The 27,343-nt window shown below is 45.3% G+C and overlaps 1 protein-coding gene across 1 annotated transcript; it reads left to right on the forward strand.

Annotated features, from left to right (window-relative positions):
• Window positions 1-823: 823 nt before the first annotated feature.
• PRKRIP1 (PRKR interacting protein 1) lies at window positions 824-27,287 on the forward strand. Its single transcript, XM_045773780.2, has 6 exons — window positions 824-1,009; window positions 1,751-1,829; window positions 2,819-2,919; window positions 8,571-8,656; window positions 9,729-9,793; window positions 26,809-27,287. Exons 1-6 carry the CDS (start codon window positions 884-886, stop codon window positions 26,907-26,909), a joined length of 558 nt encoding a protein of 185 aa, XP_045629736.1. The 5' UTR covers window positions 824-883; the 3' UTR covers window positions 26,910-27,287.
• The last annotated feature ends 56 nt before the right edge of the window (window positions 27,288-27,343 follow it).

Below are 27,343 nucleotides of genomic sequence, written 5' to 3' on the forward strand. Positions count from 1 at the left end.
AGCGGCACAATTCGATGACTGGCTGTCTTCATAAATATTTAAAGCGAACTGAGGCTAATGCTTTAAAGAAGCCAGCAGTTACTCATAAGAGCCAGAATGAGGAAAACGTTTGGTCTTTTTGTGGTTCCAACAATATTCCCGTTTGCATCTACGTTCAAACATGATTACAGAGCAGCCTTGTTTATGCCTCACTCCATCGTGGTGACAGAATGGCCTTGTGTGCTGTTGGTGTTCTGGGAAATTGTTGATGTCCAAGAGGAGGACATCAAGGCCTAGCTGTGAGTGCCAGGCTAGCTCCTAGATGGGAGGGGCCCTTCCCTCTTTCTCATAAGAAAGGCTCTCATTCATTCGACCCTTGTAGATTTTCTGAGTGACAGGTGCAGAATAATTCGAGGAGGACAAAAGAGACATGGCCCCAGTCCTCAGGGAGCTCAGCGACAAGTCTGCGCTCTCTTAAATAGATTGTCTGAAATGGGAGGGAGAGTGGACCAGACCCAAGGAACCGCCAGGACAAAGACCCGGGGGCGGGAGGGGATGCTGAGAGCCATTGGCAGGGCTGCCGGCGGAGCCACGACGCGCACGCGGACTGGAGAGGTCGGCTAAGGTCGAACCCTCGGGCGTGCAAGGCCACCTCTTCCATAGGAACGTGGGCGCTCTGCTGCCCTGATTTGCTCAGACACAGGAAATGAAATCTAGCGGCTTTGATCATGGTAACCCACCCGGCCACTAGCTCATGAATATTCAGTAGCCTGCTTCCGGCTTGCGACTCCGCCCCAGCCCCGCCCTGTTAGCGGACTGCGCGTGCGCTGCGGGCGCGCGGCTCTGTCGTCATACGTGAGCGCCGCCGCCCCGCCGCCGGTCTTCGAGCAGTAGGGAAGCTGTGATGGCGAGTTCGGCTGCCTCTTCGGTACGACCGCCAAGGCCCAAGAAAGAGCCACAGGCTCTCGTCATCCCCAAGAATGCGGCAGAAGAGCAGAAGCTCAAGCTGGAGCGGCTCATGAAGAACCCGGTGAGACGAGGTGCTCGTTCGACGGCTCCTCCCAGCGCCCTTCCCTTCCAGCGCTTCTGGGGACCTGCGGGCCCTCCTCCCCTGCCTCCAGGCTTAGGAACTCAGTACCCGAACCCCAGGGCCAGCCCTTAGGAAGGAGTAGGCTACCCCGGAGATAGTGAGCTGCCCCTGGCTTTATGTTGGAGCCCAGCCTGGTTGAGGGCGCTGTGGAGCTGTGTCCCGTGCTCTAAGACATACTCCTAGTTTAACTTTCTGTAAATTGGAGTGTTGACTGGAAAGATAGAATCTATGGGTTGGCGCAAGGATTTATTTTCTTCTAAAAAGCACCGATTGTTAGAGGGGCGTTGACCGACATACCTGGGGCAAGTCACTCTCCCCGTCAGGGTCTCCATCCCTTCAGTCATAAAGATAATTGGATGAGGTCTCTTACACTTTTGGCTAGAAAGCGTTGACTCCAGGTGTCATAGAGTTAAGGGTAGAGGTTCCAGCCATAATTGGTGACTTACGTTTCTGAGTTCTGCTTTGAAGAGTTGGGTGTAGCCCTGGCAAGGCTATGGGCTGTGATAGACCCCAAAGTATACGGAATGAAGTAAATCTAAGGCAGGGAAGAAAATCAGCTTTAGGTCCAAGGACTAAAGCAGCCTTATTTCACCCATCTAGTTAAAAATGGTTTGGTTTTAAGAGGTGTGAATTTGTCAGCAGGTTTGTACTTAAAGATGCTTCCGTGTTTAAATGTTGCAGGACAAAGCAGTTCCAATTCCAGAAAAAATGAGCGAATGGGCACCTCGGCCTCCCCCAGAATTTGTTCGAGATGTAATGGGTAATGTCTTTTGTGTATATGTATGTGTGAGTGAATATAATTTTTGAAGCACAGATATAAAAACCCTGCAGTTAGTATTTGTTAATTAGATTTCTAATAGGAAATAAAGTTCACTGGTTCAGTAATTTTGTGCTTAAAAAGAAGGGGTGTTGTTCTTAGGGTTTGGCACTAGAGAGTTTGCTTTGTTTTAAATAATGCATTGTATTGGTATTTTCTAACTGGAAATAGTTTTATTTGGGGGTTGTAAATGAACATACTAATTGTAAAGAAGAATAACGGGTATGAAAAATTTTGAACCCCCATAATTCCACCATTCTCCTTGTAACATTTTTTTTTTAAGATTTATTTCTTTGAGGCAATGCATGCCTGCAAGTGAGCAAGCAAAGGTGGAAGAAGGAGAGAAAGAATCCCAAGCAGACTTCCCATTAAACACAGAGCTGGATCTCAGGAGCCTGAGATCATGACCTGATCCTAAATCACGAGTCAGCCGCTTAAATGACTGAGCCACCTAGGTGCCCCCCACTTGTAACATTCTGATATAGCCTTTCGAACTCCTATAGTCAAAATCACTGAAGTTTAAGAAAAAATGATTTTATAAAAACGTGGTTGTTCGACACATACTACTTAGTAATCTTTAAAAAAAAACACAAAACAATATACATGGACATCTTTTCAGTTCAATAGAAATTTAGTATGTCGAATGTGAAATCGTCTGGCAGGGGAGGGAAAGGTCTTAAGCTATGTTCTAGGTTTCTGATGACTCAACCACAGTTTGTTCCTCCTCTTACTACTGTGTTAGAGTGGCATTTTTAGTGACTTCGCATTCAACATTCATGCAACAATTATTTAATGATGACTAAACTATGCAAGTCACCGTGCCAGATTCTGGATACAATGGGGAATGGTCCTTTCCATTACTTCCAGTTTCTTTCTTTGGTCCCTTTTGATTGCTGGATTTCATTAAGAACTCTGGACTCTTCTGACTATAGGTTCAAGCGCTGGGGCTGGCAGTGGAGAGTTCCATGTGTATAGGCATCTGCGCCGGAGAGAGTACCAGCGACAGGACTACATGGATGCCATGGCTGAGAAGGTCAGTGAGCAAAGAGGCTGGCTGCGCCCTTGGGTTTGGGCAATGTGCACTTAGGACTTTTAGGAAAAAGCATTTAAAGAAGAGGAAGTAACACCTGGTTCTTGGCCTGTGTGAAGGCTGCCTTCTAAAGTCAGCATGGGAAACAGACATCAAATCCAGGTTTTTCCTAGGTCGGACTCAGCACATCAGAATGCTCCCACCAGGAGACGAATGAAAGGAGGGAGACCTCCATGTGTGTAGAAGGGACAGCAGAGTCCCCTCTCCCCTCCAGGCCATTTGCCATGAAATGGAACAGAAAGCAGGATCTCCCATCTCACTTGAGTTATTATTTCAAACTATTCTCTTTTTGGCTGAATTCCTATAATTCCATGTAGCTGTATGTTTGATGTGAATAGTAGTGTGCTTTCATGTGTCTGCTGCTTTGAGTGGTCTAGTTAGAGGCTGGCACTTCTTCATGACAGGTGTGAAATAATAATTAAGAATTGGGCATAGCCTTAGAAATTGTATTAGAATGATTAAGCCTTTTATTACCTGACTGGAAGACCCAAAAACCTCTCTCTTGTTGTTCTTAAAAAATACTCTTTGGACATTTCATTTATTTTTCAAATAGAATTCTTCTACCCACACCAAAAATCTTGGTTTGGGTTTTTTTGTTTTTGTTTTTTTACTAGAATTGAGTTGAATCTGTAACTTAAATTTTTTAGAATGAGAATGGATGTTACAGTGGTTAGTCATCCCCTCTGGAAATGTCTTTTTTTTCCCCCCTGCATCTTTCAGTGGGATGATTTATAGAGATTTGGTACATATCTTATATTCGTTCAAAGATTTCATGCTTTTTGATTGCAGTGGTGCTAGGTGCTCCTTTATATTACTGGCTATTAGTAAAAATGAGGGGAAAAAAACCATTTTAGTGCTTCTATATTTTCCCACCTGACTATTAATAAAAACGAGGGGCACCTGGGTGGCTCAGTCAGTTAAGCATTGGCCTTCGGCTCAGGTCATGACCCTAGAGTCCTGGGATCAAATCCTGCATTGGGCTCCCTGCTCAGTGGGGAGCCTGCTTCTCCCTTTCCCTCTGCAGCTCCCTGCTCTCGTTCTCTCTCTCTGTTGAAATAGGTAAATAAAATCTTTAAAAAAAAAAAAAAACCACAAATATTATTTGGCTAATTCTTTGTTATTTTCCAAACCTGATTTCTCTTCACAACGTGCATGAGAGATTGCCCCTTGTTCTTAATCTTACACCACGCACTGGGAAAGACCTTTTCCTCAGTCTAACCATGATGCCTGTTGTTTTATTGAATACATCTGTGTGTTTTAGAGAGCGTCACATACTTTACAATATTTATTTGTTTGCTTTTTATAAAGGAGGAAACCACTTTGTCCAATAACATTTGATTTTCCAGTAGTTTGGTTTAAAAAAGACTCACTGTAGAATTTCCTCCTATATAAAGGAAATAAAATGTTTTAAAAAGTTAAAATAACCATTCATTAAGATAGAATACTATTTAGCAATAAAAAGGAAGACTCTAATGATACATGCGACAACATGGATGATTCTGAAAACATGCTGAGTGAAAGAAGCCTTGCATGAAAGAGTATATTGTATGATTCCATTTATATGAAGCTCTACAAGAGGCAAGACTAATCTATGTTAAACGTATATACGTATCAGAACAATAATTGTCTCTAAGAGTTGGATAGGAAGAGGTATGAGAGATCTTTCTGGTGTGATCAAATTGTACACTCAAGATTTGAGCATTTTGAGAAACTGTTAACAAATATTAAACTCTAGTTAATGCTATGCATGGTTAAATCTTTAGAGGTGAGATGTCCTGGTGTCTGCAACTTACTTTGAAATGTGTTTAAAAAAAATGAGATGGATTAACGGACGGATAGGGGTATAGATAGGTGGACAGATATGATAAAGCAAGTAGCAAAATGTCAGTTGTAGGATCTTGGTGGTGGATATATGGACTGTATAATTCCTTCAACTTTTCTGTGTTTGAAATTTTCCAACGTAAAACACAAGGGAAAATATTAAAGAGATAGACATGATACAGAAGAAAATATGTAAAAGTAAAAATTCACTGGCTGACCAAAATTGAGTTCGGAAAATATCTTTATGATTTGGGGACATAATGGAATCATTGCCGTGGTGGTTTTCACCTGGTGTTTGCTTGTCCTGCAGCCTGTCTTGGCTCCCAGTTGTTGGTGGTTCTTCAGCTACTGCCATCCTCCACTTGGGACGTTCTCAATTCTAGTGGGGAGTTTCTGGTGGCTTGTCACACAGCTACACCTGGTCAACCATGGTGGGTTTTCCACTGTCAAGAATAAAGAAAATTCAGTGTGAAAACTATCAGAAACACTTTTTAAATTTTTAAACTACTTTAGAGGGAAGGAAATAGAGCAGGCAGTTGGCTCAGCTACCCTCAGTTAGTCTGAACTTTTTATATATTGATTAAAGACCCAGAGAAAATACAGAAAAATGTTTGCAGGGGCTCCTGGGTGTCTCAGTCGTTAAGCGTCTGCCTTTGGCTCAGGATGTGATCCCGGCATTCTGGGATCGAGCCCCACATCAGGCTCCTCCGCTGGGAACCTGCTGCTTCCTCTCCCACTCCCCCTGCTTGTGTTCCCTCTCTTGCTGGCGATCTGTCTCTCTGTCAAATAAATAAAATCTTAAAAAAAAAAAAAATGTTAGCAAACCTTGAGTCCCCAGAGACACCCAGATTCTTATTTCATATGGTGAAGATTTTTTTTTTTTAAGATTTTTATTTATTTATTTGACAGAGAGAGAGAGACAACAGACAGCAAGAGAGGGAACACAAGCAGGGGGGAGCGGGAGAGAAAGAAGCAGGCTCCCAGCTGAGGAGCCTGATGTGGGGCTTGATCGCAGAACACCGGGATCACGCCCTGAGCCGAAGGCAGACGCTTAATGACTAAGCCACCCAGGCGCCCCAGTGAAGATTTTTATTTCACATGGCAAAAGACAGGCTCTGAGGTTAGAAGAAACAAGCAAGAGTGTCCTCACCTTTCACAGTGACTAACAGGATGTCACCGCCAAAAGATCGCGTGGTGCTCCATGAGTCCTTGTGGCAGATTCTCAGCCAGTGAGGGCAGCTGCTCCAGCAGCAGAGTGAGACAGGTATGGCTCAGCTTCTAAACAGACCATGTGCTTTTAGCTTTAAGTCATTTACTTTTTCTTTATTTCTTTTTTTTTTTAAGATTTTATTTATTAGAGCGAGAGCGCACGTGAACTTGAGCTGGGGTGGGGGGAGAGAGAAGCAGACTCCCCGCTGAGCAGGGAGCCTGAGGGGGTATCCAATCATAGGACTCTGAGACCATGACCTGAGCCAAAGGCAAACACTTAACCGACGGAGCCACCACCCAGGTGCCCCTCAAGTCGTTTACTTTCAACTTGTCCTCTAATCAGCTGATTTTCTTGAAAGGAGACCCTTTTTTTTAAAGTTTATTTACTGAGATCACGAGTCCGGTGCTCTTCCAACTGAGCCAGCCAGGTGCCCCAACCCTTCTTTTTTATTTCATGATTTTTGCTCTCAGAGCATCCGTGCCACTCGAAGCAGATCCACACAGCCCTGGCAGTGCAGGCGAGCAGAGTGTTGAAGCCACCTCGTCCTCTGCAGGCTCCTTATTTACCCCGCTGACCTTGATGGCTGTGACTGGAAGAAAGAGATGGTACTGAATAGCAATTGCATCTGTGGTTTGCCAGTGCTTTCCTGTAGGTCATCAAATGTTATTCTTCCTGAAGACTCTGGGAGAGAGGAATTAATCTTTTTCCTGTTTTTCAGGTGAGAAAACAGGCTTAGAGACAGGGAGCTGCTAGGAAGGACCAGTACAAGGGATGGGTCTGTGTGGATGTGTACACACCTGCGTATGCCTCTGTACACGTGTATGTGCGTGTGCGTCCAGTGGCGGTGATGGTGGTGGCTGTTGCGCTGCTGTGGGATCAGTCGTTTGATAACCGTCATCAGTTAGGACCTGAAAATCCCACGATTCCCGCTCTGGCCTTCCACCTGATGAGCTCAGGTCACTGTAAGGAGAAAACGCGCTCCTGTGCGTCTCCTCTACTCTCAGTTCTCTGCTACTTTTCTGACACTTCTGGTCACCAAATGTGTGGGGATTCCCCCCACATCAGCCAATTCTGGGACACCAGCTGAGTGTCCTACAACGTAACTCAGTTCTGATGCTATCCACCTGGTGAAAACGTCAGATGCCACAGGTTCGGGGCTCAGTCCCACCAGACTGCCTCCCTGCCCCCGATCGCTTCAGAGGCCAGGCCCAGGCCCAGGTTGTTACCTGTGCTTCTGAATGGCTGTGAGTTCGAGGTTTCCCACGACTCCTTCCTTGGGTTCGATTAATTTGCTTACAGGGGCTCACATAACTTCAGGAACAGCCAGGTGGAAAAGGGGGCACAGAGCTTCCATCCCCTCCCAGCACCTCCACATGTTCATCAACACGGAAGCCACCTGAACCCCATCTTTTTGGGATTTTGGAGGCTTCACTACCAGTTGAGTAAATCATTGGCCATTGGTAATTCGTTCAACCTGCAGCCCCTTTCGCCTCCCTGGAGCACAGGAGGTAGGGCTGAAAGTTACCCTCGTCACTCATTAATATAAACTCCTATGGTTGAAAGGGGCTTGTTATGAAAAAGACACCATTTCACCTTCACCTCCGGAGCTAATTCAGGAACTGGGAACATAATTAAATATTATAATAAAAGATGCCTTTGTGGCTCTTGTATAGGAAACTTACAAGTTTTAGGGCCTCTGTGCCAGAAATAGTGGATGAAGATCAAATACAGTTGACTCTTGAACAAGGTGATTAGGGGCACCCACCCCCCTACCATGCAGTAAAAAATCTGCACATAGATTTTGACTCCCCTAAAAGTTTTTTTTTTTTTTTTAAAGATTTTATTTATTTATTTGACAGAGATAGAGACAGCCAGCGAGAGAGGGAACACAAGCAGGGGGAGCGGGAGAGGAAGAAGCAGGCTCATAGCAGAGGAGCCTGATGTGGGGCTCGATCCCATAACGCTGGGATCACGCCCTGAGCCGAAGGCAGGCGCTTAACCGCTGTGCCACCCAGGCGCCCCTGACTCCCCTAAAAGTTCTAATAGCCTATTATGGACCAGGAGCCCTACTGCTAATATAAACAGTCGATTAACATGTATTCTGTATATGTATTAGATACAGTATTCTTAGGATAAAGTAAGAGAAAAGAATGTTAAGAAAATCATAAGAAGAGAAAATACATTTACAGTACTGTCCTGTATTTATCAAAAAAGATCCATGTGTAGGTGGACCCGTACGGTGCAAACCTGTGTTCAAAGGTCAGCTGTGTAGATTTCTTACTATAAATCACAACAGCGCACAAGCCAAGGCCCTGGCTAAATAACCAGCAGGTGTGCCCCTTCCCATGCTCTCGTATTTCGTTGTGCGTGAGTGGTATCTTCACGGCAGGAGTAACGGTGTCCATCAGAGCCAAATATTGATTCCTGCCCCACCTGTTGGGCAGTCTCTTCCAATTCAAGTGGCCCTGGAGACCTCAGTGGGCCTATAGCACCCCCAGTGGTGTGACTTCTCGAGCTCTCATACACTGCCCCGAGGGTGTCTGAACGATGTGTTTTTTCACAGCAAAAATTGGATGCAGAGTTTCAGAAGAGACTGGAGAGGAATAAAATCGCTGCAGAGGAGCAGACGGCAAAGCGGCGGAAAAAGCGGTAAGGGCTTTGTGGCTTCTCATGACCAATGAAACTTAAAGGCAGGAAACGTAAAAGCTGGTGAATGAGTAGTCCTTGTGGTCAGAAGTTCACTGTATGGCCTGCCGAGGCCTTGGGTGTTACGCAGTAGAGGAATGGCCTTTCTTCCAGTATCTGAGGACAGATTGTCACTTGTTGCTGGTGCTTTTCATACACACACACACACACACACACACACACACACACACCCACCCACCCATGTTACAGATTCTCCACAGCTCAGGTCAGCACTCGGGTGATGAGGTGGATTTCCGGGCCTCCTCCACTTCGGTATTTTCAAGTTTAACGGTATGCTGTGAGCAAACTTTCTTTAGCTTCTTCCTTAAATTAGGGTGTGTGACCTCCCTCAGTGATATTACGTCAGTATGTAGACTGTATGTGTTTTAATAAATGTTCCCTTGTCCTTTAGAGAGCTAAGTAGGATTCTAAAAGCAGTCCCTAATTCTTAGTCTCTTTCTGGCAATCTGTTAATTTATTGGGTTAGTCGTCTTTCGTTTGCTTTCCAATAGGCATAGTAAATTTAATTAAAGAACATGTCTGTAAGCTACAACTTGATTACATCTTTTTTTCTAGATATTTTGCATTTTTCTTTTACCATGTTTTAGTGTCTGCATGTGGTATTAAATAAGGAAAAAAAACTTGTAAAGCCGTAACATTTCACATGGAAATGCTGCCCGGTCTTCACCAGCTTCAGAAATCTCACCTTTGCTGATGCTGCAATAAAGTTGTCATTTAAAAAAATAAATTTAAATAAATAAAAACAGTCCCTAAATATCTTAGAATGAAAAACATCTCCAGTATTCCTGAGATTGCTTTAATCAGTTCCAGACTTCCAAGGATTTCATTTTGATTCAAGAAGAAAACAGCTTGATAATGTTGATGGTGTTGGAGTAGCAGAATCATGAGAAAGTATTTCTTCCATTTCATTATTATAGTGTTTGTGTAATTATAAGGTCTTTAAACATAAATAGATACTTATTTTCTAAAATATACAGTAAGGTAGTTAAGGAATTAATGCATTTTATATTTATAGCCAGAAGTTAAAAGAGAAGAAATTATTGGCAAAGAAGATGAAACTTGAACAGAAGAAACAAAAAGGTGAGTGGTACCTACTTTTCTTGGTTGTGGTTTTCTTGGTGTTGATCACCATGGCTGACCTGTCAAGAATGAGATTGAGAGTTTGGAGCTGGTTGGCTGGCCACTGAAAATGAGGACTTATTTCTATTAGTTAGGACTCATTTAATTGCAGGTGTCAGAAAGGTGAACAGAAGGAAAGATATTGATTGGCTCACATCAAGTCAGGATAGACCTCCCTTCAGGGGTGGCTCCTTGTCTTCAGGCAGGTGCATGTCCTCCCTGTGGTTGTGGGGTACCTGGGGCTGCACCCTACCTCATTCTTGTCCAGTAGGAAAGGCTGAGGGGAGGGGTGCCTGGGTGGCTTAGTTGGTTAAGCATCTGCCTTCAGCTCAGGTCATGATCTCAGGGTCCTAGGATCGATCTCTCTCTCGTCTATCTTGCTCTCTCTCAAATAAATAAATAATTTTTTTTTTTTTTTTTTAAGGAAAGACAGGGGATGTCCCTAGCAAAAGTGTTTTTTTGTCTTTTTGGCTCTGATTGAGTCGTGTCAAGTCAGTTAAGAATGCTTTGGGCTCTAAGAAACAGAAAACTCAACTAGCAGTAGTTAAAGAGGAGTTCATTTCTCTCACATGACAAGAAATTTGTGGTAGGTGGCAGCCTGGTGTCGTTCAGCAGCTCAGCAGAGTCAGGCCCAGTATCCCGGCAGTTCTCTTGGCCTTTATTTTGTGGGCATGAGGTGGCTGCTGCAGCTCCAGGCATCATACCTATGTTCGAAGAAGAAAGAAAGGGGAAAGAAGTTGTACTTGTCTTTTTTCTTTTTTTTTTTTTAACAGAAGAGCAAAAGATCCCCCAAAAGTCCCCAACAGATGTCATTTTATATTTCATTGGTCAGTACTAGGTCACTTAGCCATCCCTTGCTGCTGTTAGGCTAGATGAATAGTAAACAGAATTGTGACTATCTTTTTAACCTGTCAGGATTCATCCCTGGGAGCTGGGTACATTGCCACCCTGGACTGAGATGAGATTTTGTTAATGAGGAATAGGAGGTAGCGCTATCCCATAGTCCTGTCCACCTCTGAACATGGCCAGAGGTGCCTGCCACTCCCCTGAGAGCGCCTGAGCTGAGAATCGGGGAAAGAGAGGTCTCCAATGGAAAGGACAAAGGATGCTAAGGGACCAAACACATGATAGCTGCAGACCACATTACTGAATTGGTGGGTCTTCCCTGATTGACCAGCCATGACTCCTGGTTGGACAGTTGTGATTTTTGGTCTTTGGATAAAGTCAGATTTTCACTGATACACTAAATATGATTGGTCTGTTCCAGAATCAATTTCCTTCTGAGTTGTAAATATACTAGGTGACACACTGTGTATGGTATAGTTTTAGACTATTTCTCACCATTTCTTAAAATAATTTATTTTACGACACTAAAATGTGATTGCTAGGGGCACCTGGGTGGCTCAGTTGGTTAAGTGTCTGCCTTCGGCTCAGGTCATAATCTCAGGGTCCTGGGATCGAGCCCCACATCAGGATTCCTGCTCTATGGGGAGCCTGCCTCTCCCTCTGCCTGCCACTTTGCCTACTTGTGCTCTCTCTCTGTCTCTCTGTCAAATAAAATCTAAAAAAAAAAAAAAAATGTGATTGCTAGGACCTCATCCCTCAAATAAACCACCTCTTTACTTTCCCAGCCCTCTTCTCCCTCCCTACACACGGGGGAACCTGGAAGTACTTGATCCATGCTTGCTTATGGCATCATTTTCCCTCTGTCTGAAGAACTTTTTTTTTTTTTTTAAGATTTTATTTATTTATTCGACAGAGGTAGAGACAGCCAGCGAGAGAGGGAACACAAGCAGGGGGAGTGGGAGAGGAAGAAGCAGGCTCATAGCAGAAGAGCCTGATGTGGGGCTCGATCCCGGAACGCCGGGATCACGCCCTGAGCCGAAGGCAGACGTTTAACGACTGCGCCACCCAGGCGCCCCTGTCTGAAGAACTTTTAGTCATTCAGTTAGAAGAGGTCTGCTGGCTATTAATTGTCTTAGCTTTTCTTCATATGAGGCTGTCTTCATATCACCTTTGTTCCCGACAGACATTCTCAGTAGATATAAAATTCTAGATTGGCATTTTTTTCTTACAGCACTTTAGAAGTGCCATTCCACTTTCCCTAGCCTCCAGTTTGTGATGAAAATTCTGTAATCGTTCAAATTGTTCCATCATTGTTTTTCTCTGGCTGCTTTTAAGATTTCTGTCTTTAGATGTCAGCAGTTCGATTATGATGTGTCTACATGTGGATTTCCTTGGATTTATCATGTTTGAAGTTCGTGGAGCTATTCAAATCTGTAGGCATATATGTCTTTTGTCAAATTTGGAATTTTTTTTTCAATCTTTTTATTTCTATTCTTCCTGTTGGATAATTCCTACTGATCTGACTTCAAGCTGTCTCTTTCCTGTGCTATTTCTTTCTTTTTTTTTTTTTTTCAAAGATTTTATTTATTTAACAGAGAGAGAGACAGCCAGCGAGAGAGGGAACACAAGCAGGGGGAGTGGGAGAGGAAGAAGCAGGCTCATAGCGGAGGAGCCTGACGTGGGGCTCGATCCCATAATGCCGGGATCACACCCTGAGCTGAAGGCAGACGCTTAACCGCTGTGCCACCCAGGCGCCCCTCCTGTGCTATTTCTATTCTGCTATTGATCCTACCCAGTGAATTTTTTATCTCAATTACTGTGTTTTTTCAGAAAAGTTCAAAAATTTTGACTACTTTTTTCCATGTTTTATTTATTGGAAAGAGAGAGTGGGACTGCACAAACTGATCAGGGGGGCGGAGCAGAGGGAAAGGGACAAGCAGACTCCCCACTGAGCAGCCAGCCTCACATGGCCCGATCCCAGGACCCTGAGATCATGACCTGAGCCAGACCCTTAACCACCTGAGCCACCCAGGCCATCCCCCGGGCGTTTTGAATATTACATCGTGAGGCTTTGAGGTGTTTGTTTTAGTAGTCCGTTAGCCCGCCCGGCTGTGTTCCGGAACACAGGTTCCCATAGCCTCCCATTCGTTGTGGTTCCAGCGTCAGTTCGGTTTTCCAAGTTTTGCCGTGCTCTCCAGGTGTGTCCTGCATGCGCCGCCCAGTGGCCAGGCTGGGTTTAGTTCTTTGAGTTTGGTTCTCCGTGTTTGGTATGATGATTAGGGCCACATCCGTGCTTGCGCTGTCAGGCTGACCCCAGGAGTTCATAAATGACTTACGGTGTCTTTTCTAATCTCCTTTTTCTCCATGAGCTCTCCTGTACTTTCTGGTTTCCTGGGACTCCCCTTCTCAGACCTCCAGCCAGAAAACCGGGGCCTTAGTTATACGCTGGTACATGCCGCCTGCCTCAAGGGCCGTGTGGTGGGAGAACAGAGAAGAAAGGCAAGCAGGGCTTGCCTGGCCATCTTAGGATCACAGCTCCCCCGATCAGAAAGAGAGGCTCCCCTCTTCTGCAGTGTTTGTGCCCACAAGCCCCCATTGCTACCACAGGTGCTGTTGCCACGGTGACTCCGGCAGGATTGCCTGGGAACTAGGGTGTGAGAGGATGGAGAAAAAAGAAGCAACAATTTCCCTTACTCTCAGCAGTAGGAGTCCCTTTCTTTTTTTTTTTTTTTAAGATTTTATTTATTTATGTGACAGAGAGACAGCCAGCGAGAGAGGGAGCACAGCAGGGGAGTGGGAGAGGAAGAAGCAGGCTCCCAGCGGAGGAGCCCGATGTGGGACTCGATCCCGGAACGCCGGGATCACGCCCTGAGCTGAAGGCAGACGCTCAATGACTGCACTACCCAGGCGCCCCGTCCCTTTCTTACTCCTCAGATCAGAACTGGAGGGTTTCTCGTGGAGTTCCGTCTGTGCCCGGGCTCCACTTCTGCATATTGGATTGTCCCAACTCCAGGCCGGGGGTTCTGAGGGGGAAAAAGGCCTCAGGAATTCAGAGCTGTTCCAGCGGCATTTTGTATGCTGGTCTTTCCCCCAGTCTGCTTGCTTCTCAGGAGTCTGTCATTCTGTCCAGGTCCTATAGCTATATTCAGTGGAGAGAAGGAGTCAAATGTGCTTGCTCTCTCTTATCTGGAACTCTCGTTTTGTTTTGTTTTGTTTTGTTTTGTTTTGTTTTGTTTTGTTTTGAAATCACAGGATTTCAGCCTGGTGCTTATTGGCTCTGTTGATTCAGGTTCCAAAATCCTTTTGAATTCTGATTCTGAAATTCAGCATGTTACCATGTCTTTTTGGGGTTGTCATGGGCAGAGTTGATAAGTATAACTCCTTTGTCATTAGTGTTGAGCCAGACCGGGCCAGGCCAAGAGCCTGAGCCCTCCAGTGTCCACGGGAGAGCTCCGTGTAGGCCGGCAGGGATCTCTTCACTAAAACTTGTAGGGTGGAGGTAATTCTCCAGCTAAGAATCAGCCAGACTCCCTCTTCTTTCCTGACTCACAGACGTGTCATAAGAAATTAAGTGGTAATTTGAGGTTATGGAGTGAGTACAGTGGAGGTAGGTTCTAGGCTTAGCTCTCCCTCCAGCTCACCCTGGCCTCAAGCATCTGGCTTCTCTTATTTGAGCAGATTTCTTTTTTAGCTTATAACTGATTAGCTCTATCCAGATCTAAAATTATGCAGTTTGAGAACTTCGTCAAACATCATGCTGTAATTAAGATACACCATATTTTGGGGGGGGTTCCCTCAGCAGTGAGTCTAAAAACTCTTCCACAACAGAAAACTGAAGTTAGTTTGCTCTGCATTTGTAGTTAATGAACCTGTATTGCGTCTTTGGGGGTCATATTTTAACCTTTTAGTAATCGGTTCTATAATCAAAGGAGACCAGTGGCATCATCCCAGAGCTGGGGCGTCTGGAGTCCTCCTCTAAACTCGTTTAGACCTTAGGTGCGCGGACCGTGCTGTTTTCCAGCACCTTTGTTTAATTTGCCTGCGGCTATAAAGCGAATCTGCGGTCGTATGGCAGGCTTTAGTATTCTCAGGGAGATGACTTCCAGAGCCTCCGGCTTGTTTACAGCAGCCTTGTGTCCTCTCACTGCCCGCGTCTTGAGCCTCAGTTCTAGCAAAAAAGACGATGTTTGTGCCCGTGTGGGTTCCGGAGTCACGCCTGGTAACACGATGTTTTCTCACACCGAGGTTGTGATCTTTGCTCGCTGGGTCATGCAGTCAGTTTCCAGGTTGCAGCTGTCGTTTTTCCCAACATGAATAGAATAGACTAGAAATTGTCAGAGTGTGTTACACCTCTGCATGAAGTGATCTGTGAAATTTTCTTTCAGTTTCTTTGTCGGCTGTGGCTGCCAACAAGTTTCAAAATCGTTGTAGTATGTGGGCCCTGCTCTTAGGCTCAGTTGTGACTTTAGCACCTGGGCAGACTGACCGGTGATTAGTAAAACTACGTGGCCGGGTATGCCTTGTACCGGGGAGCAGGATAGAGAGTGCTGGACGTGAGGGTGATGTGTGTGTGCCCTCTTCTCCTGTGCCTTCTCCGTTTCTTTCCTCGTTTTTCACTTTGTGAAAGAGAAAATAGATTTTCTTGCTGTCTGGTTGAAGAGAAACTTAGTGTGGTGATACGGTGTTGGGCCACTAGGTGGCTTCAGTGCACCACTGGGTTCTTGAGGAACTTGGACTGAAAATCGCTCCAGCTATTTAGGCCCTTCTAAAAAGCGGTGAGCAGCCGCTGGCTAGGCGTTCCATTCTGTTGTTGGAGAGGAAATATCCCTGTTTCTTGTCCACACTGGTCCAGTAATTCAGTGAAGGCGCCCTGTAGTGTAGTCTGCATGACACCATGGGTTGGCTTTAGGCCAGCGTGGATTATTTTGAAACCTTGAACTCCCCAAACAGGGTTACTCATCCTAACACAGGCCTGCCTACCAGAGAAACCTAGGGTGGCCCCAGGGGATCTGTTATGAGGCACATCGAGAGCAGTTTCTCACGCTCGGCACTCTGGCATTTTGAGCTGAAGAACTCCTTGTTGTGAGGGGCTATGCCTGTTCACCGTGGGATTTTTAACTCTGCCCACTAGATGCCAGTACTGCCCACCGTCCTCTGGTTACTGACAGTCCAAAAATGTCTCCAGCCTTTGGTCTTGGCGGGGGGGGGGGGGGGGGGGGGCAAAATTGCCCCAATTAAGACTCCTATCTCAACTGGTCTCTGGTGTTCGGAAGGTACTCAATATATGTTTTAGATTGAACTGTTTGTTTCAATGCCAGAATTCTTATATATGCTATGTTGGAAAACTATCCATACCCTTTGTGCCTTTGGAGAATAAAGATAGTAGGGGTGCCTGGGTGGCTTATTCGGTTAAGCAGCTGCCTTTGGCTCAGGTCATGATCCCAGGGTCCTGGGATCAAGCCTCATATCAGACTCCCTGTTCAGGAGGGAGTCTGCTTCTCCCCCTCCCTCTGTCCCTCAAATAAATAAACAAAATCTTTTTAAAAAGAGAGAGAATAGAGATAATATATGATCATTTTAGAAGTTTTTGGAATATGCATAAAAGAATAAAGTCAAAAATTTAACTTACCTATAATCCTTACTAAAAACAGTCATTTTAGCATTTGGATGATATTTCTTTTTTTTTTTTTTCAGTTTTTAAATATATATCACATAAGTCTCTTTATGTAAATGCTGTATTTATAGTTCTAATTTTATCACATAACGTTGTCTCGTAAATATTTTCCCATGTTCTTACGATTCCATAGTACAAGGCAGGATTTTTTCATCTGTTCATCTGTTTTCATCTGTTCTTTCATCTGTTTGTTTGTTTTTTTTAAAGTTAATATCCGTTTTGGGGCACCTGGCTAACTCAGTCAGAAGAGCATGTGACTTTTGATCTGGGGATCGTGAATTCAAGCCCCATGTTGGTGTAGAGATTACGAAAACAAGTAAACTTTAAAAAGTAAATAAATAAGTTAAAATCAGTTTCAGTTACACTCAGTGGCGTTTACCTGGTATTCCTAAAATATGTGAATAAAATCTTAGATTCCTGGATTTTAAAATATTGTGTAAACAATAGTGTAACAGTAATGGAAACAGCTCAGATATTATCCTAATAAATCCCCTTTCTTTCCATTTGCTTTGTCTCTCCCCACATGTGCATGTGATTAGTGTATGAAAGTTTTCTGTTTTGCTTATTTCATTTAATACTGTAAGCATTTCCAGTCCTTCGTAATTTGTTCAGTGATAATATCCAGCATTTGTCATGCTGCAATACACCTCTTTCCCTTTTGTCAGACATTAGATTGATTGGTTTTTGTCTTCTTTAGAAGACAATTTTTATTGAATATTATGTACCTGTCTCCCTTCCCCCTTACGGTTTATTTCTTACGACAAATTTCTAGCAGTGGGAATTACTAGACTACAGAGTATAAAAAGATCTCATGGCTCTTGAAATACGTTTCTTTCCAGAGGAGTTGTACCGATTATTACTGCCGTCAGCAGTGTGCACTTCTACCATATCCTTGCCAGCACTGGCTTTTAAAAATTATTCCTCCATGTGGATAAGAATGTGACTTCAAAAGCAGTCAGGGTCTCATTGGGGATTTAGTAAAAACCGTACAAAGATCCAGATCTAGACCTGGCGGGACCAGGGTAGCAGTCTCCACTCTCTTCCCAGCCCAGCCCCTGCTTCTCCCACCTGTCTACAACCCCCAAAGCTCTTTTTAAAACAGAGCTTAGACTGTCCTTTGTTCTTTTGCTTATTGTTAAAAAACAAAATTCATCCAAGTAAATGTAAGGTTCTGATTGGTTTTATTAAGCAATTCATGAGTCGGACAGCATCCCATCCAGCAAGTAGAGAGATACCCCCAAGAGATGTAAAAAAAAAAAAAAAAAAAGGAAGGTTTTTATTGGAAGGAGGATGGGGCAAGGAGTTACAAGCAAAGGGAAAGAAAGAATTGTTTCAGGCCAGGAAATCTTTTTTAGGGGAAAGGGACTGGCAGGGTTTTTATCAGCATATGACCTCTGTGGTGTGGATCAGGAAATTTCAGATCACCTGTTAAAAAGTCACATTCCTGGGCTAGATTGAAACTGTAATTAAGTCTTGGTATGCTGTTGGGGGTGGGGGCAAACGACTCAATTTTTGACTTGTGTTTTCTTTTTTCATTTTATATAATAGTGGGCACCTGGCTGGCTCAGTCAGTGGGGCATATAACTCTTGATCTCAGGGTTGTGAGTTCAAGCCCTACATTGGGGGTAGAGTTTACTTTAAAAATATATATATAATAACAATAGCTAATGTTTATTGAACATTTATTATGTACCCCCAGCTGTAAGTGCTTTGCGAATATTAATATTATCCTCCCAGTGGCCCTGAGAGATAGGTCGGCAGTGGTGTTATCCCCATTTTACAGTTGGGGGACTGTAGGCACCAAACAGAGCTAGAGGGAGGGAGTGTCGGGGCACGATTGGAACCCAGGTAATGAGTCTCCACTGCGCAGTGTGTTACCCACAAGGTGACCCTGCTTGGAATCTAGTCAGCAGCTCCTGCATTCCCAGTTCCCTTTCCATTCGCTCCACCAGTCTGGTCTGGCCGTTCTCTTCCACGGGTTCTCTGCTTCCGCCAGGTGTACATCTCTGTTCTTCCGCCTCACTTCACATGCTCAGGTCTCTGCTCTTTCCTTGTTCGTGCTCCGTGACTCCCCATCTGCCCGAAGAGCTTCTAGTCATCCTGCTCCTTCCTCTTGCAATGTCTTCTCTCTTTGTAAAGCCTTTCCTACCCTCCCTCCCCAACCTAACCTAATTTAGCCTTCCCCTCCACCTTGCTCCCAGAGGGAGCATGTACTTGGTTTAAAGAATCTGCTAAATTACAGAATGTGGTTATCTCTTGAAGGAGCCAAGGGCAGACTGCCCCAAGATGGGCCACGTTGGCATGAACATTCGTTTTTGAATTTGTTAACCTTAAAGTAAGAATTGCCAGTTATTTTACCGGCAAAATGGGGGTCATTCAGGAATAAAAGAATTGCAGTTTGGGACAAACAACCTCTGGTCAGACTGCGGGCAAGTCTAGAGAACAGAGGAGAGGCAATGTGTTTTTTGTTTTGTTTTGTTTAAGATTTTATTTATTTATTTGAGTGAGAGAGAGCGAATGAGCACAAGCGGGGTTGGGGGGTAGGCAGAGGGAGAGGGAGAGGCAGACTCTCCGCCGAGCAGTGAACCCAGTGCAGGGCTCAATCCCAGGACCCTGGATCGTGACCTGAGCCGAAGGCTTAACCTGCTGAGCCACCCAGGCGCCCTGAGGCAGTAATGCTTTTTTAAGAAGAAAAGGGGTAAGTTGGGAAGGCTGTTATAAACTAAAAGTTCAGTGGAGTAAACTGGTAATTCAAAGTATGGTGGCTTCTCAGTGGCTAAGCTTTTGGCGGTTGGGGGGGGGTACATGGAAAGCATTTCTTTCTCCACCTGGGATAGTAGAGTAGTATCCAGATAAAAGATCAAGTCCATCTCTTCTTGTTGGGTCTGCAACTGATGGTGAGGGGGTGGGTGCAAAAACCCTCAACTCCATTTTAGTAAGGTTTCCTGTTACTAGTTTTCACAAGTTGGAAGCAGTCAAAACCCAGCAGATTCAGGAAAAGCTCTTTACCTCCCCCTCAACTGCCTGCTGTACCAGGAAGAGAGCTATTAATAGGGATTCCTCTTTACCTAAGAAATTATCTGCACAATAGGGCAACCTTTGTTTTCCAAACATCTCCTGTTACCTTCCTGCTAATGGTCTTCCACCTCTTTGTATCCTCAGACTCCTACCCCTCTCCTATGCTCAGGGTGTCACTTAAGCCTTCCTGTTGCCTGTTTTTTGGAATTTTGTGTCTGTCTGGATTCCCCATACATAAAAAAACTAAATTTGATTTTCTCCTATTGCTGTCTCATGTCAGTTTGGTTCTTAATCCAGCTAGAAGCACCTTGAAGGGCAGAGGAAATTCTTCCTCCCCAACACTATTCAGCTATAATCCTAGTTCCATGAGTGTAGGGCAATGTCTTTTGTTGTTTTAATAAAAAACTTTAAAAATGGTTTTAGATTTACAGGAAAAGTTCAGAGAAGTATAGTCCAAAGGATTTCCATATACCAGCTTCCTCTTTTGATAACATCTGAAGTTAACCGTATTGTCACAATTAATGAACCAGTATTGATAGATGTATTAGCTGAAGTCTCTACTTTATTCAGATTCCCTTAGTTTTTACCTAATGCCTTTTTATTGTTGCAGAAACCCATCCAGAATATCATATTACATTAAATTACCACGTACCCTTAGGCTTCTGTTAGCTGTGACAGTTTCTTAGACTTGCTTGTTTTTGACGACTTTGAGAGTTTGGAGGGTTGGGTGTCCTGTCGAATCTCCGTCAGTTGGGATTTGTCTGCTGTTTTTTTCCTGATTAGGCTGGAGTGATTTATTTTGGGGAGGAAGGCCACACAGATAAAGTTCCATTCTTAATCACATTCTATCAAGGCTGTATGCTGTCAAGATGACTTGTGCTGTTGAGGCGTTGACCTTGATCACCTGGCTGAGGCAGTACCTGTCAGGATTGTCTGTTGTAAATTCACTCTGTTTTTTCCCCTCCCACACTGTACGTTTTGGAAAGGAGTCACTACATGCAGCCTACCCTTGAAGACTGAGGGGTTATGCACCCTCTCGGTGAGGGTGGAGTGGCTGCGTGGATTATTTGACATCCTGCACAGGTTGATCTCTTCTCCCCTGTTTGTTTATATCAGTATGGACTTGTGGGCATTTATTTTATACTTTAGGTTGAATCCAGTACCACCTTATTTACTGTTTTGCTCAGATCGTTCCATCCTTGGCTGCGGGGAGCTCTTTCCTTTGGCTCCTCTGTCCCTTTTACATACTCCCGTCATTATGGGATTTGGATTTTTTTTTTCTTCTTTTTTAAGCACATCCTTACTTTCTGGCAGTATAAGCTGTTCCAGACTTACCTTTTATGTTTTCTGACCCAGACGCAGCCATTTCTCCAAGGAGTCTTGGTTCATTTTATTGGGGAATGGTTTTAGAAACGAAGATCTGGGGGTTAGGCGTGTTCTTTGCTGCTGGGGTGTTGTTGTTTGTAGTTCCCCTTAACTGTTAGAACAAGGAAATATGCACGTGTACTAACCAGTGTGTGTACACGTATTTATGATATTTATATAATCATCTATGTTGATCTCTGTTATGCTAAACTTGAGTTTATACTGATGTCTCCAACTCTGATCCATTGCCACATAGATCACTCCAGCCTTCCATCATGAGCCTCCAACCTCATTCCAGCTTGTTTGCCCATAACCTCCCCCTCCAACAGTGAGATACCTGGCCTCTACCCTCCACCATTCGTTTATTCAGTTGTCCAGTTCCAGTGCATGTGGATAGTGGCTTCAGAATTAACCTGTTACCTGTGCGAAACAATTCTATCAGCTAGAGTCCAGTGTTCTGTACGGTTCCTTTGCCTTTGGTCTTACAGACTCCACTGTTTCCAAAATTACTTAGGGCAGCACTTTTCTCCCACCCCCTTCATGGAAGTTGTTTCATCCATTTGTTGTAGAGTTGGATTCATGTGTCACCTTTTGCATTCGTCCTGGGATCCTAAATAACTTTTTAAATTTGCATACATTGAGATTTATTCTTTGTGCTGTCAAGTTCTGTGAGTTTTGACAAATGCATGGCATCCTGTAGCCACTATTAAATATCCTACAGATTGTTTCACTGCCTGAAAAAGAATCCCGTGCTTCACCTCCAGCCTCCTCCCACCCACAATCCCTGGCAACCACGCGTCTGTTCACTGTTTTCCATAATGCCGTACAGTTGGAGTCCTACAACACGTAGCCTTTTCAGCTGGCTGCTTTCACTTAGAAAAATGCACTTAAGATCCATCCATGCTTTTGCCTGGCTTTACAGCTCATTCCTCTTTGTTGTGGGATGGCATCCATCACGTGGCTGTGCCGTGGTTGGTTTACCCATGCACCTGTTGAAGGACATTTTGGTTGTATCCTGTTTCCGGTGATTATGAAGAAAGCTGCTGCAAACATCTGTGTGATGACTTTCGTGTGGGTGTTTTCAGATCTGCTGAGTGTATATCTAGGAAGGTGGCTGCCGGGCCTATGATAAGAGTGGGTTTAGCTGCGTAAGAAACTGCAGACCAGCTTCCAGAGCAGCTGGACCATCCTGCGTTCCCACCAGCAGTAAACGAGAGCGGCTGTCCTCCGCATCCTCACCAGCAAGTGGAGCGTCAGTTTGTTAAATTTTAGCCGTTCTAGTCTGTGTGTTGTGGTATCTCACTGTTGTTTTAATTTGGGACAGCCTCTTTTTGATTCTTGTGTCCTTGATATTAAACATAGTAGTGATAAACACTTTGTTTTTTGCTTATCATGTTGAAGGAATGAGCAAGTGAAATTACTGTCGAATTACCAAAGGACTTGAGTGTGCACCAGATTCCTGGGCATCTCCTTTTTGAGAGTGATGTTTCTAGGCCCTGACAACATGTTTCCCACACATAGGCATCAGTTGTGTTTATATTAGGTGAGGAACCCGTTGCCAAGTGCTTTCTAGTCACAGGGATGATTTGAGCCTTCCTCTTGTAGTCAGCATCTCGGGCATCCAGAACAGCCAGTGCACAAACATCCAGGTTGGTCAGTGTTTTACTGTTTCTTTAAGACCCGAGTTAAAGATCAAATCCTGTGCACCTGTCCTGCTATGTTCAGACCTATGTAGGGGTTAGTGGTTCTTAGGGAACCTTGAGGCAGACAGAGTATGACTGAGTTATGGAACAAAGCTAATCATCAGCAGTTTCCACCTTGGAGCCCAAGTTCTGGAGCAGGGTCCCCAGCTGGTATACAAGGAATGGGCTACAAGTGGCAATGACCGTGTTCCCCTTGGCCTTCGGGGTGGAGACTGAGGGCGCAGGCTTTGGACCGGTTGCTCCACGTGCCATAGAAATAGCATCCTTGGGGAAGGGGGTGGGGGATTGGGATAGGCTGGTGATGGGTATTAAGGAGAGCACATATTGCATGGAGCACTGGGTGTTATACTCAAATAATGAATCATGGAACATTACATCAAAAACTAAGGATGTACTGTATGGTGACTAACATAACATAATAAGAAATTATAATTAAAAAAAAAAAAAAGAAATAGCATCCTTGTCTGTGAGGGCCGCGCTCAGGGAGCTGGGGGGTACTGCCCTAGCATCCAGCGGCTCAGAGCCAGGTTTTTGATGAATCTCTAGTTTTTCACTCTGTCTTTCCATGGCATGCATGGTTTTTCTTTTCTTTTCTTTTCTTTTTTTTGTATTGTAAAATACACTTAACATTTGTCATCTTGACCATTTTTAAGTGACAGTTCAGTGGTGTTAAGTGCAGCCGTCCCTACTCTCCATCCCCAGAACTCTTCATCTTGTAAAATGAAAACTATACCTAATTAAACACTGACTCCCCCTCCCCCCAGCCCCTCACAACCACCGGTTACTCTGTCTCTGTGCATTGGAATCATAGGTGTCTGTCTCTCTGGGGCTGGCATATTTCACTGAGTGTGATATCCTCAAGGTTCATCCGTTGTGGCAGGTGTCAGAACGTCCTCCTTCCTTTTTTAACGCTGAGTAATATTGCATTGTGTGCACAGACTGCACTTTGCTTATCCATTCAGTGCGCTCACCTCACCCCTGTCTCCACCTCGTTTTCCTTTTGCCTCAGTTTGCTTGTGTACTGCTGCGGGCACGGTTCGGCAGAGGCCTAGAGAGTCAGTCCAGGTCAGAGTCCTGATTCTTAGTGATGATTATGAGACCTTGAGTAACAAGTTACATAACCTCTGTGAACTCCATTCCTCATCTGTAAAATGGATCTGTAGTGGTACTTGTCTCTAAGACTTCTCTTTTTTTTTTTTTTTTTTTTTTTAAGATTTTATTTATTTACTTGACAGAGAGAGAGACAGCCAGTGAGAGAGGGAACACAAGCAGGGGGAGTGGGAGAGGAAGAAGCAGGCTCACAGCGGAGGAGCCTGATGTGGGGCTCGATCCCATAACGCCGGGATCACGCCCTGAGCCGAAGGCAGACGCTTAACTGCTGTGCCACCCAGGCGCCCCTAAGACTTCTCTTTTTAAATAATCTCCACACCCAAGGTGGGGCTTGAACTCCCAAACCTGTGATCAAGAGTAGCACGCTCCACTGACTGAGCCAGCCAGGCGGCCCTATCTCATAGATTTCTGTTAGAATGAGACAAGGTGGTGTATGGAAGGTCTTAGCCTGTGCCTGGCACATAAGAGGTGGTTTGTTTTTTTTTTAAGGTTTTATTTATTCATTTGAAAGAGAGGGAGACAGAGCACAAGCAGGGGGAGAGGGAGAAGCAGACTCCCTGCTGAGCTGGGAGCCCGACACAGGGCTCAATCCCAGGACCTGGAGATCATGACCTGAGCTGAAGGCAGATGCTTAACCATCTGAGCCACCCAGGCACCCCCACGTAAGAGGTTTTCAACAAATATTAGTTATTGAAACATAACTGGGGCACCTGGTTGGCTCAGTCGGTTGAGTGTCTGACTCTTGGTTTCGGCTCAGGTCATGATCTCAGGGTTGTGAGATCGAGCCCGACGTCCGGCTTCCCACTCAGTGCAGAGTCTGCTTGAGATTCTTTCTCTGCCCCTCCCCCCCAAAATAAATAAATCTGAAAAAATAAAACATGCTCACTGTTTGTACTTTTGAAACTTCTCATTCCTGTTGGTATGAGGTTGAGGAAAAGGAGGAATATCCTAAAGTAATGAAACTAAATCTGAGAGACGGTTTCCAGCCATTGCCATGAGTGCTCTTTAGTGTCCCATCCTGGGGTGTGAGGGTGAGTCATAGACTGTGCTGTGCCCTGGGCCCCCCAGGCCTCCCACCTTGAAGCTGTCTGTCTGACCCTGTGACGGCAGCAGTAGCAAAGCTCTGGGTCCCTGTGGGCCCTGGGGGTGCTGGAGCGAGTTCCTGCACATCTGCAGGGAGGAGGCCTGTTGGGCCTAGGGAGCCCACGGTGCCTGCGAAGGGCTGGAGGACAGGGCTGCCTCTGTGGGCTCTGGCTCTCCTGTTCCAGCTCTTGCCCACTCCCCTGCCCCCAGAGAGGCGGGGGAAGGAGGAGGAGCTGGGAACAAGTTGTCTTTCAGCTCAGCACTGTGGGTACCGGCATGACTACCGGGGAAGTGTTGGAATTCAGAGCTGCACGTGGAGTGTCAACAGAGAAGTTTTCTGGGTCTGTGGGAAGAGCTGGAAGCTGGCATATTTGTTGTGGGCAGAGCCCTCTGCTACACAGTTTTTGATTCCCTTTTGCAAATTGTCGTGAGAGCTTGAGATTTGGGCAGGAGTGTTGTTGGCCTAACATTAAGTGTTAAAGAGCTAGTTGGGGATGTGGCCCTGCCATGGTGACAGTGACACACATTGGGGGGGCGGCATCTAAAAAGCAGTGGGGGGGGGGCGCCTGGGTGGCACAGCGGTTAAGCGTCTGCCTTCGGCTCAGGGCCTGATCCCGGAGTTAGGGGATCGAGCCCCGCATCGGGCTCCTCTGCTGTGAGCCTGCTTCTTCCTCTCCCACTCCCCCTGCTTGTGTTCCCTCTCTCGCTGGCTGTCTCTATCTCTGTCAAATAAATAAATAAAATCTTTTTTAAAAAAAAATAAAAAATAAAAAAATAAAAAGCAGTGAGGGAGGTGCCTGGGCTGCTCAGTCGGTTAAGTGTCTGCCTTCAGCTCAGGTCATGATCCTAGGGTCCTGGGATCAAGCCCGCATTGGGCTCCCTGCTCAGCAGGGAGCTTGCTTCTCCCTCTCCCTCTGTTGCTCCCCTTGCTTGTGTGTGCACGCACACGCGCGCTCTCTCTGTCAAATAAATAAAATAAAAAGCAGTGAGTCTCAATTGATGGGGTGTTGGGCTCTCTTTATGGATGCTGCCAGACCGTCTTCACAAGGATGAGATCCAGCTGCCAGCAGTGCTAGATCAGTTCTGTGACTGAGCCCTTATATCTGAGACCTGGCACGAGGGACCGATGGACGTGCGGACCTCCTCTGTCTCGCTGTCGTACTGTGCGGGAACTACAGCTGACCCTTGAACAACATGGGTTTGAACTGTGTGGGTCCACATATATGTAGTTTGTTGTTTTTTTTTTTTTTTACAGTACAGCACTGTGAATGTATTTTCCTGATCTTAATAACATTTTCTTCTATCTAGCTCACTTTTTTTAAAGTGTACTTTACCGTAAGAATGCAGTATGCAATACATCACATACAAAATCTGTTAATGGACTGTTTATCTTATTAGTAAGGCTTCTGGTCAACAGTAGGCTATTAGTTACGTTTTGGGGGAGTCAGGAGTTACCCATGAAGGGGTGCCGAGGTGGCTCAGCTGGTTAAGCATCCAACTTGATTTCCGCTCAGGTCTTGATCTCAGGATCATAAGTTCAAGCCACGCTGGGCATGGAGACTACTTTAAAAAAAAAAAAAGTTACACGTGGATTTTTGACTGCGTGGGGGGTTGGCGCCCCTAACCTCTGCACTGTTCAGGGGCAAACTGTAGTTCATAATCTCTCCTCAGTGCTCCTCCATTTTTATTTTTATTTTTTTTAAAGATTTTATTTATTTATTTGACAGAGATAGAGACAGCCAGTGAGAGAGGGAACACAAGCAGGGGAGTGGGAGAGGAAGAAGCAGGCTCATAGCAGAGGAGTCTGATGTGGGGCTCGATCCCATAACGCCGGGATCACGCCCTGAGCCGAAGGCAGACGCTTATCCGCTGTGCCACCCAGGCGCCCCTGCTCCTCCATTTTTAAAGTGTCCCTTGGGGACGCCTGGGTGGCTCAACCATTAAGCGTCTGCCTTCAGCTCAGGGCGTGATCCCAGGGTCCTGGGATCGAGCCCTATATCGGGCTCCCTGCTCCACGGGAAGCCTGCTTCTCCCTCTCACACTCCTCTTGCTTGTGTTCCCTCTCTCGCTGTCTCTCTCTGTCAAATAAACAAATAAAATCTTTAAAAAAAAAAAAAGTGTCCCTTGGTTCTCTGGGTGAATTTGTATGTCTCTAATCAGATGTCATGTGATTACAGGATCCAGTCAGTCCCAGGAGCAGCCATCCAGTAGCTCTGAGGAAGCATCTGGAACAGAGGAGGAGGAGGAGGAGCAGCCCAGCTTCATCATGGGGCGATGACAGTGTTTGCTGTAGTGACTGTCTGGAGCCTGGCCCATTCTGTGATCAGGGCCCAGAAAACCCTCCACACGACCCAAGGGAAAAGGAGGCTCTGTTTCAACTCAGTTCCCCTCCCAGTGCCTTGCTGGAGAGAAGCAAGTGGGAACCCATCCTGACTACTGACAGCCCCGCCTGTTGGCAGGCCTCCAGGCCTGTGGGACAGAGAGGACTGTATCCCGGACCCTTGGGGCACTGCCGAGCAGAGTGAATGAACTCCCACTAATGGGGAACACATATAACCTTCCGCCCCTGGTGCCTGTTCTCCTGTTTGGACAGTGATGAGTTTGGACTGGTTTCTGTGAAAGAAATGTTTGTTTAGTAAAGAACAGAAACACTTTAGGTTTGGTTCAGACCTGTGTAATGTTGTTCCAAAGCTGTAGGGAAGGCTGGGAAGC

This window comes from Ursus americanus, chromosome 2, assembly GCF_024610735.1.
Source record: "Ursus americanus isolate L20-20 chromosome 2, mUrsAme1.1.p, whole genome shotgun sequence".
Lineage (NCBI taxonomy): Eukaryota > Metazoa > Chordata > Mammalia > Carnivora > Ursidae > Ursus > Ursus americanus.

Coding starts and splice junctions, on each gene's coding strand:
- PRKRIP1 (XM_045773780.2), top strand. CDS start 884: ATGGCGAGTTCGGCTGCCTCTTCGGTACGACCGCCAAGGCCCAAGAAA. Junction 1,830..2,818: donor ATTTGTTCGAGATGTAATGG/GTAATGTCTTTT, acceptor TTCTGACTATAG/GTTCAAGCGCTGGGGCTGGC. Junction 2,920..8,570: donor TGGATGCCATGGCTGAGAAG/GTCAGTGAGCAA, acceptor GTTTTTTCACAG/CAAAAATTGGATGCAGAGTT.